Below are 11675 nucleotides of genomic sequence, written 5' to 3'. Positions count from 1 at the left end.
TGAATGTGTGCATATCTGTGAATGTGTGTGTGTGTGTGTGTGTGTGTGTGTGTGTGTGTGTGTGAGTGTGTGCGTGTGTGTATATGTGTGAATGTGTGTGTGTATATGTGTGAATGTGTGTGTGTATATATATATGTGTGTGTGTGTGTATGTGTGAATGTGTGTGTGTGTGTGTGTGTGTGTGTGTGTGTGTGTGTGTGTGTATATGTGTGGATGTGTGTGTGTATATGTGTGGATGTGTGTGTGTGTGTGTGTGTGTGTGTGTGTGTGTGTGTGTGTGTGTGTATATGTGTGAATGTGTGTATGTGTATATGTGTGAATGTGTGTGTGTATATGTGTGAATGTGTGTGTGTATATGTGTGAATGTGTGTATATGTATGAATGTATATGTGTGAATGTGTGTGTGTATATGTGAGAATGTGTGAATGTGTGTGTGTGTGTATATGTGTGAATGTGTGTGTGTGTGTGTGTGTGTGTGTGTGTGTATATGTGTGAATGTGTGTGTGTGTGTGTGTGTGTATATGTGTGAATGTGTGCATATCTGTGAATGTGTGTGTGTGTGTGTGTGTGTGTGTGTGTGTGTGTGTGTGTGTGTGTGAGTGTGTGCGTGTGTGTATATGTGTGAATGTGTGTGTGTATATGTGTGAATGTGTGTGTGTATATATATGTGTGTGTGTGTGTATGTGTGAATGTGTGTGTGTGTGTGTGTGTGTGTGTGTGTGTGTGTGTGTATGTGTGGATGTGTGTGTGTATATGTGTGGATGTGTGTGTGTGTGTGTGTGTGTGTGTGTGTGTGTGTATATGTGTGAATGTGTGTATGTGTATATGTGTGAATGTGTGTGTGTATATGTGTGAATGTGTGTGTGTATATGTGTGAATGTGTGTATATGTATGAATGTATGTGTGTGAGTATATGTGTGAATGTGTGTGTGTATATGTGAGAATGTGTGTGTGTGTGTGTGTGTGTGTGTGTGTGTGTGTGTGTGTGTGTGTGTGTGTGTGTGTGTGTGTGTGTATGTGAGTGTGTATGTATGTATGTGACTCCAATGCTATCTTATCAGACTGCACATATACATATTATACACATAAATATCATGCTCATGCGACTTATATACGGGCACATTCAAATGCTTTCCTTTTGGTGGCCTGAAGGTCATGTGGGATTGATGAATTTTGTTTCTTTTTTTTGTTCCTCCAGGGGGCGTCACAGATCTCATTACCTGTCTCGTATGGATTAATAGGAATTTATGACGCAGCTTTGGAGATGCAAGGTATTCATACTGTACCAGAATGATTCGTTTCATTGCAAGTACGTGTTCCTCCTGGAGATCGACAAAGTGCGGTACATGAAGTTATCCTCGCCACCACCAACCACTTTCCCCCACTGCCGTTGGAGCCCTACATCTTTTAATCAACTGACTCCAGGTGTACGACTCCTGGTGCAAATTTTCAGATCGGTTTACTATTTATAAATACGAGCTACTTCCGAACTGTACATCTGTGAAGGAAGTGAAGAGAGAAAGGTGTGGAGTGGCCATTGTACGTATGACAGATCAGGTACGAATTGCTTGTCTTGTCACATACACACAGACAACACACACCTATACACCTATACATGCTCTTTTCACGTGTTTCTCACAATTCTATTTATTCATTGTACACAACCAGATATTCTGAAAACATAATATTATTGCTGTGCATGATGTCAATTTCACAACATCCTATTGTCAACTTTATTTTAATTGCAAACCTCAAAAAATAGGTCTTTTACGTAAAGTAAGAACCTCAACTTGCAAGGAATTGACCGATTTTCCGAAAGCCTGGATCATCAGGTGGGTGCCGTTCTTCCCACCTAGGTGGGGCATCTCGCAGCGCTCGGTCGTGAGCTGCATTTGTAAAGCCGGCTATCCCATATGCATTTCGATCGGGTACGTTCAGAACACATACACACACACACACACACACACACACACACACACACACACACACACACACACACATACTTGTAGAGTAATCCACTGGCACATCTGCAAAAATAAAAAATAAAAATAGAAATCAATGTCCCAGTTCCAGAAAACGAACACGTACGAACCAATGATCCCTTGGAGCGTGAACATGGAAAACAAAGCATTGCGACTGGAAATAGTACTTGGGTTCAAAAATGAAAAGACAGCATTGCTAATTGAGGTTTCAGTTCCCAGCAATGTCGGTCTAAACAAAGTGGAAATCAAGAAAATGACCAAATACCAAGATCTAAATTAGAACGACACTCGTAGAACAATAATTCATTCTGAACTAAAATTCATTGTTAACTGAACACGCTACTATTATGGCCCATACACCCATATCATCAGTGCACCCTATTATGTCACATACATTGCCATTATCCGTAGCTTTGCTGATTAATAATTCGGATTCCCCCGCTAATTTCGGTCCCCTTGTGTTTTATACCTCTCCCCCCCCCCCCCCCCTTCCCACGCCTCCTCCCCCCAAGCCCTCTCCCTCCCACACTTCTCCCTGCTCTCAAATGTTGTGGTTGTGTGCTTCACCGTCTCTCCCCATCTTGTCTTCCGCTCCCTCTTTTTGTATATTTTGTTTGTCTGGTTGATTTGTTTGTGAAATAAATGTTAGCTCTTTCACGAGCCTCGATTCAGTATACAAAAATACAAAAAACAAAAAACAAAAAAACCCCCCACTTTTGTGCATATTAATGCTAAATTGCCTGAAAGTGAATAGGAAAAAAAATTCTAACTATATTTCCGACAGCTAGCTGGTCGATCATATGTATGAAGTTTCACATCGATCCGTTAAGCGGTTCTAGAGAAGATTTTTTTTCCACGTTTTTATCTTCAATCCAATATACACATACACATTCACACACTGACTGACACACACACACACACACACACACACACACACACACACACACACACACACACACACACTGGATACTTTGGAGACCTGGGAGGGCTCAGCCCAACCTTTTGAAACCCACACACGGAGATATAACAGCCAATGACACACACACTTAAATCTGACTGTATTTCAAGGCTGTACACCTTCACTTTGCAAGGTGCACATGTTGAGCAGCAGCATCAATCCATTTTACCTTTTAAAGATAGTATATATATAACATACATGAAGGCACAGGCATGCCAATTACCACAATGTCACATACAGGAATTCTATCGGAACTTATCCTCATGAGTTTTATTGAATGTCTTGTAGTTTTTATGGCGTAGCCCGTATGGCAATGCCGTCTAGGTCTAGAACAGCGTTTGGCGGTCCGGATATCCCCACAAACATGCACCAATCAGAGCTGAGGATCAGGTCACATGACAGGTGGTCGCGTTTAGTAACCATTACAGTGACGTGTTTTACTAAAAGGAAATGTAAAAAGAAGAAAAAGCCATAAAATGTCATAGCCCCCGTGTTTTTAATAATTTTGCCGTGCGGAGTTAAAGGCCATTAGTCGAACAACTTTGGTCGGATTAAAAAACAAAATATTCTGCATATGTGTACTCTCGTGTATTGTCTTTGTGCCAAGTTTGAACAAAATCGGTCAATGCATGTCTAGAAATGGTAGGGGACACGTTTAAGTAACAAAATGGCTGCCAGTCGGCCATCTTTGATCTGATCTCGAAAATAAATGGCATGCTTATGTAAGCCATCATTCTTTTTCAGTGTGCAAAGTTTGAATAAGATCGGGAAATGCATGTCTGAGAAATGGTTGAGAACGTGTTCAATATCGGGGTTTTTTTACAACTAAAATGGCCGCCAGTCGACCAGTCGGGAAACTTTGATCAGATCGCAAAATAAAGTGAGGTGCTCGTGCATGCCATCATGTACAGTGCTTGTGCCAAGCCTGAACAATATCAGTAAATGCATGTCCGATAAATGGTTGGGGATATGTTTAAGTAACAAAATGGCGGCCAGTCGACCATCTTGGATCTGATCTTGGATCCTCTTCAACTAAAGTATGAAATAAGCCCGGCTACACCGCTGTTAGACTTCCGGTCTTCTTTTTATTATAACACTGCATATAGTATCTGATATGATTGTTATAGGATGTCCTATAGTTTTTCACTATAGCACTGTATATAGTAACCTATAAATTTTGCAAGATGTCCATTTTTTTTTTTACTATGGCACTGCATATAGTATCTGATATGATTGTTATAGGATGTCCTATAGTTTTTCACTATAGCACTGTATATAGTAACCTATAAATTTTGCAAGATGTCCATATTTTTTTTTACCATGGCACTGCATATAGTATCTGATATGATTGTTATAGGATGTCCTATAGTTTTTCACTATAGCACTGTATATAGTAACCTATAAATTTTGCAAGATGTCCATATATTTTTTTACCATGGCACTGCATATAGTAAGTACCCTGTACGACTCCTATTGGATGTCATATTTTAAGGTTTTCCTCTGCATCTCCCAGCTGGTCGATTGTGGGCTGAATTTTTAAATCCGGCCGTCCCATTCGTATTTCAATTTGAGACGTTCAAGATCCCACAAGGTAGTTCTCATTAAGGGTCGGCCATTTTGTGTGGGGACGCATCGGATAATGCAAGTTATTTAATTATAAAAGGGATGTGGATGGGAAAATGAGACTAAATACGACTCGTTACCAACATGGCGGATATCAAACAAAGGATTTATAAATTGATATCTCTCTCTTTCTCTCACCTTGTACTCAGGCAGGTAGACATGGCGAACGAGGAAATCTGCGAAGCTGCATGGAATGCCAGCACGATCATCGTGCGCATCGTGCCGACAATATACTCATGCGTCACCATTTTTGGTTTTCCTGGGAACCTTCTGGCCCTGGTGATACTTTGGCCTCAGATCAAGCAGCAGAACGTCCTGGCTGTGTACCTGCTAAACCTGTGCGTCTCAGACTTGATCTTCATCCTAACCCTGCCAGTGGGGATCCATTACGTGGTTCACCACGACAATTGGAACATGTGCAAGTTCTTTGAATTCTTGTACTACACGAACATGTACAGCGGAGTTTGGTTTCTCTGCTGCATAAGTGCCGACCGATACGTGGTGGTGAAGTTTCCCTTGAGAGTGCGTGGTATACGCAGCATGTACCTGGCGTGCACCATCTCTAGCATCATCTGGGCTGCGCTCATCATATTGTACGTCACTATGATCGTGTCCGCACGACCGCACAGCGATGAACACCATCACCTCCTGTGCTACGACAGCTTCCCCCTTCAAGAAGGAAGGGCTGTGTTGCACCTGTGCACCACGATCCTTGGCTTCGTGCTGCCACTCCTGATCATGACCTTTTGCAACGTTGGTATTGCAACAACCATATTGGCCAGCAATGCCTTCAGCACCCAAGAAAAAGGCAAAATCACCAGACTCGTGCTCATGATTCTGGCAATCTTTATCATTTGCTTTCTGCCTTACCACATCATCTTGATGTTCAGGATAGCTCTCAGACTGAAGGGGATGAATTGCAAAATGGAAGAATCTTTATATACTCCCTACCAACTCGCGTTTGCGATTGCCAGCATCAGCAGTGCAATTAATCCTCTTTTGAACATCTTCTTTTCAGAGACTGCATGTGAAACTTTGGGTCAGATCACCCTATCCGCAAGGAAATGGCTGCGGCAAGTGTTTTGCAGAAGTTCAGATAACCAACCGCCAACAAAACCTGATGTAGAAGCCGAAGCCTTTTCAAAAGGAGTCAAAAGGACTCAAGACCCGACGAACTTAAGCCAGCCAGATTAACCGTTAAACCAACGCCAGGCTTATTTTCCTGTATTAAGGACATAAAACAAGGTTTATTTCCTTGAGTTATGAAGATCATGAAACTTACCTTTATTAATGCTGATGACTAACTTGACACAATAATGCGATGGCGATGTTGATGATGGCGACGATAAAGATGAGTTGATGGAGATGATGGTGGTGAAGATGTTGGGGGGTTTGCATTGACTGCAATCCACAAACCTTCCCTCAATCAATTCATATCGATAGAGCGAATCCACGAAGGGGAAACCCACAAACGGTAAGGCCCTCCTGCACTTCAATTTCAATGAGATTATGATTTTAAAGATCGTTTTTCAAAAATCCGGAAGTTTACCACGACTGAAGCAGTCGTATATACCAACCACCATTATACTTATTTATTTATTTTTTCTATAAAAGATCGAGGCTCTTGTAAGAGCTAACATTGATCACAAAAAGACAAACTGACACATAAAACATGATAAAGGGAGTGGGAGACAAGATGGAGAGCAGGGACATCAGGAGATCTGTGGGAGGGAGAGGGCTTGGGGAGGGGAAGCATAGGAAGGGGTGGGGGGAGGGAGAGTTAAAAAAAAAAAACACATGGACACAGCTAGGACTTCCAGGAAAGAAGTTGGTATTTCAGAAAAGTGGATCTGGGGTGAATTCACGGGGGTAGACAATATCAAGGGTTTGGATGGAGGAAGATAAGAGATGGTGGTGAACAGCTGTTTTAAAGACCTGGAGGGAAGAGTGGGATTGAAGGGAGTGGGGGAGTTTGTTCCAGAGGCGGGAGAAAAGGGGAATGAAAGAGTGAAGGTGAGCAGAGAGTCTTGATTTTGGCGGTTTAACCATAAGAGGGTTGCAGGCAGATCTTGTGCGACCTGTAGGAATATTTGGGGGACAGAGCCCAGAGAGAGCTGGGGGGGGGGGGGGGGGGAGGCAAGGCCGGAGAGGAGTCGGTAGAAGACAGAAAGACCACCAACCTGCCTGCGGTGAGTGAGTGAAAGGCCCTCGGAGTTAGCTTCATCGCGGGAGATCCTAATGATTCTGGGAAGAAACTGTAATAAGATGATGTTGAGTCACAATTTAGGAGATGATCACCATTGAACGCAGCGTAAATCAGTATTGTACACAACACAGCCATTATGGCGGCCTCTTTACCCTGATACACATGGCATGCCCTCTTTTGCTATATATCGATATATTGCATGGTTCTTCCAAGTATTATGAAGGCGATTTGTGTTCCACAGTGTTCAAGTATTTAATTCAATTTATATAAAGGTTTGAAGATATTTAAAGGTGTACAAATAAATTAATTCCACGTTTTACCGCTGTTTTACTGAAAGTCTATTATACGACCCTATCTAACAAGTTATACCGTATATGCCTGTTGTTTGTGTCCTTTACGAAGTCCTTAAAAACAGTAAGTTTCCTGATTGGAATAATTTTCAATTTTTTTTGACTGACAGGCAGGCAGAGTAAACATAAATCACACCCGTGTCTGAAGGAAATGGTTCAGTTTGGCATTTTTAATATGGAAGAGGCAAAGCCTAGAAACGACCGAAAACCATTAGAATTACACTCGAGAATTACTCTTTATAATTACACTTTAGAATTACACTTTAGAATTACACTTTAGAATTACACTTTAGAATTACACTTCAAAATTACACTTTAGAATTACACTTATGAATTACACTTTAGAACACTTTAGAATTACACTTTAGAATTACACTTTAGAATTACACTTCAAAATTATACTTTAGAATTACACTTTAGAATTACACTTCAAAATTACACTTTAGAATTACACTTCAAAATTACACTTCAAAATTACACTTTAGAATTACCATTTAGAATTACACTTTAGAATTACACTTTAGAATTACACTTTAGAATTACACTTTAGAATTACACTTTAGAATTACACTTTGGAATTACACTTTAGAATTACACTTTAGAATTACACTTTGGAATTACACTTTAGAATTACACTTTAGAATTACACTTTAGAATTACCCTTTAGAATTACACTTTAGAATTACACTTTAGAATTACACTTTAGAATTACCCTTTAGAATTACACTTTAGAATTACACTTTAGAATTACACTTTGGAATTACGCTTTAGAATTACGCTTTAGAATTACCCTTTAGAATTACCCTTTAGAATTACACTTTATAATTACCCTTTAGAATTACACTTTAGAATTACACTTTAGAATTACACTTTAGAATTACACTTTAGAATTACACTTTAGAATTACCATTTAGAATTACACTTCAAAATTACCCTTTAGAATTACACTTCAAAATTACACTTTAGAATTACACTTCAAAATTACACTTTAGAATTACACTTTAGAATTACACTTTAGAATTACACTTTAGAATTACACTTTAGAATTACACTTTAGAATTACACTTTAGAATTACACTTTAGCATTACACTTTAGAATTACACTTTAGAATTACACTTTAGAATTACACTTTAGAATTACACTTTAGAATTACACTTTAGAACACTTTAGAATTACACTTTAGAATTACACTTTAGAATTACACTTTAGAATTACCCTTTAGAATTACACTTTAGAATTACACTTTAGAATTACACTTTAGAATTACACTTTAGAATTACACTTTAGAATTACCCTTTAGAATTACACTTTAGAATTACACTTTAGAATTACACTTTAGAATTACCCTTTAGAATTACACTTTAGAATTACACTTTAGAATTACACTTTAGAATTACACTTTAGAATTATCCTTTAGAATTACACTTTAGAATTACACTTTAGAATTACACTTTAGAATTATCCTTTAGAATTACACTTTAGAATTACACTTTAGAATTACACTTTAGAATTACACTTTAGAATTACACTTTAGAATTACACTTTAGAATTACACTTTAGAATTACACTTTAGAATTACACTTTAGAATTATCCTTTGGAATTACACTTTAGAATTACACTTTAGAATTACACTTTAGAATTACACTTTAGAATTATCCTTTAGAATTACACTTTAGAATTACACTTTAGAATTACACTTTAGAATTACACTTTAGAATTACACTTTAGAATTACCCTTTAGAATTACACTTTAGAATTACACTTCAAAATTACACTTTAGAATTACACTTTAGAATTACACTTTAGAATTACACTTTAGAATCATCCTTTAGAATTACACTTTAGAATTATCCTTTAGAATTACACTTCAAAATTACCCTTTAGAATTACCCTTTAGAATTACACTTTAGAATTACACTTCAAAATTACACTTTAGAATTACACTTTAGAATTACACTTTAGAATTACACTTTAGAATTACACTTTAGAATTACACTTTAGAATTACACTTTAGAATTACACTTTGGAATTACACTTTAGAATTACACTTTAGAATTACACTTTAGAATTACACTTTAGAATTACACTTTAGAATTACCCTTTAGAATTACACTTTAGAATTACACTTTAGAATTACACTTTAGAATTACACTTTAGAATTACACTTTAGAATTACACTTTAGAATTACACTTTGGAATTACACTTTAGAATTACCATTTAGAATTACACTTCAAAATTACCCTTTAGAATTACCCTTTAGAATTACACTTTAGAATTACACTTCAAAATTACACTTTAGAATTACACTTTAGAATTGCACTTTAGAATTACCATTTAGAATTACACTTCAAAATTACCCTTTAGAATTACCCTTTAGAATTACACTTTAGAATTACACTTTAGAATTATCCTTTAGAATTACACTTTAGAATTACACTTTAGAATTACACTTTAGAATTATCCTTTAGAATTACACTTTAGAATTACACTTTAGAATTACACTTTAGAATTACACTTTAGAATTACACTTTAGAATTACCCTTTAGAATTACACTTTAGAATTACACTTTAGAATTACACTTTAGAATTACACTTTAGAATTACACTTTAGAATTACACTTTAGAATTACACTTTGGAATTACACTTTAGAATTACCATTTAGAATTACACTTCAAAATTACCCTTTAGAATTACCCTTTAGAATTACACTTTAGAATTACACTTCAAAATTACACTTTAGAATTACACTTTAGAATTACACTTTAGAATTACCATTTAGAATTACACTTCAAAATTACACTTTAGAATTACCCTTTAGAATTACACTTTAGAATTACACTTTAGAATTATACTTTAGAATTACACTTTAGAATTACACTTTAGAATTATCCTTTAGAATTACCCTTTAGAATTACACTTTAGAATTACACTTTAGAATTACCCTTTAGAATTACCCTTTAGAATTACACTTTAGAATTACACTTTAGAATTACACTTTAGAATTACACTTTAGAATTATCCTTTAGAATTACCCTTTAGAATTACACTTTAGAATTACACTTCAGAATTACCCTTTAGAATTACCCTTTAGAATTACACTTTAGAATTACACTTTAGAATTACCCTTTAGAATTACACTTTAGAATTACACTTTAGAATTACCCTTTAGAATTACCCTTTAGAATTACACTTTAGAATTACACTTTAGAATTACCCTTTAGAATTACCCTTTAGAATTACACTTTAGAATTATCCTTTAGAATTACCCTTTAGAATTACACTTTAGAATTACACTTTAGAATTACCCTTTAGAATTACCCTTTAGAATTACACTTTAGAATTACAGTTTAGAATTACACTTTAGAATTACACTTTAGAATTACCCTTTAGAATTACACTTTAGAATTACACTTTAGAATTACCCTTTAGAATTACATTTTAGAATTACACTTTAGAATTACACTTTAGAATTACACTTTAGAATTACACTTTAGAATTACACTTTAGAATTACCCTTTAGAATTACCCTTTAGAATTACACTTTAGAATTACACTTAAGAATTACACTTTAGAATTATCCTTTAGAATTACCCTTTAGAATTACACTTTAGAATTACACTTTAGAATTACACTTTAGAATTACACTTTAGAATTACCCTTTAGAATTACCCTTTAGAATTACCCTTTAGAATTACACTTTAGAATTACACTTTAGAATTACACTTTAGAATTACACTTTAGAATTACACTTTAGAATTACACTTTAGAATTACCCTTTAGAATTACCCTTTAGAATTACCATTTAGAATTACCCTTTAGAATTACACTTTAGAATTACCCTTTAGAATTACACTTTAGAATTACACTTTAGAATTACCCTTTAGAATTACACTTTAGAATTACCCTTTAGAATTACACTTTAGAATTACACTTTAGAATTACCCTTTAGAATTACACTTTAGAATTACACTTTAGAATTACCCTTTAGAATTACACTTTAGAATTACCCTTTAGAATTACCCTTTAGAATTACACTTTAGAATTACACTTTAGAATTACACTTTAGAATTACCCTTTAGAATTACACTTTAGAATTACCCTTTAGAATTACACTTTAGAATTACACTTTAGAATTACACTTTAGAATTACACTTTAGAATTACACTTTAGAATTACACTTTAGAATTACACTTTAGAATTACACTTTAGAATTACACTTTAGAATTACACTTTAGAATTACACTTTAGAATTACACTTTAGAATTACACTTTAGAATTACACTTTAGAATTACCCTTTAGAATTACCCTTTAGAATTACCCTTTAGAATTACACTTTAGAATTACCCTTTAGAATTACCCTTTAGAATTACCATTTAGAATTACACTTCAAAATTACACTTTAGAATTACACTTTAGAATTACACTTTAGAATTACCCTTTAGAATTACACTTTAGAATTACCCTTTAGAATTACACTTTAGAATTACACTTTAGAATTACCCTTTAGAATTACACTTTAGAATTACACTTTAGAATTACACTTTAGAATTA

The 11675-nt window shown here is 35.6% G+C and overlaps 1 protein-coding gene across 4 annotated transcripts; it reads left to right on the top strand.

Moving 5' to 3' along the window:
* The first annotated feature begins 1292 nt into the window (after nt 1-1292).
* LOC137436294 (G-protein coupled receptor 4-like) lies at nt 1293-7088 on the top strand. Of its 4 annotated transcripts, none has more exons than XM_068129999.2 (2): nt 1293-1557; nt 4713-7088. In XM_068129999.2, the coding sequence occupies exon 2, from the start codon at nt 4723-4725 to the stop codon at nt 5755-5757; it is 1035 nt and encodes a 344-aa protein (XP_067986100.2). In that variant the 5' UTR covers nt 1293-1557; nt 4713-4722; the 3' UTR covers nt 5758-7088. The 4 variants fall into 4 exon arrangements, with proteins under 4 accessions (XP_067986100.2, XP_067986101.2, XP_067986103.2 ...); XM_068130000.2 differs by having other exon boundaries at nt 1305-1539; nt 4713-6283; XM_068130002.2 differs by having other exon boundaries at nt 1331-1425; nt 4713-6283.
* Nucleotides 7089-11675: the final 4587 nt, after the last annotated feature.

This window comes from Myxine glutinosa, chromosome 11 (genome assembly GCF_964187855.1).
Source record: "Myxine glutinosa chromosome 11, kmMyxGlut1.1, whole genome shotgun sequence".
Taxonomy (NCBI): Eukaryota; Metazoa; Chordata; class Myxini; order Myxiniformes; family Myxinidae; genus Myxine; species Myxine glutinosa.
The sequence above is the reverse complement of the archived record's forward strand: the minus strand, read 5'-3'. Positions and strand labels throughout refer to the sequence as shown.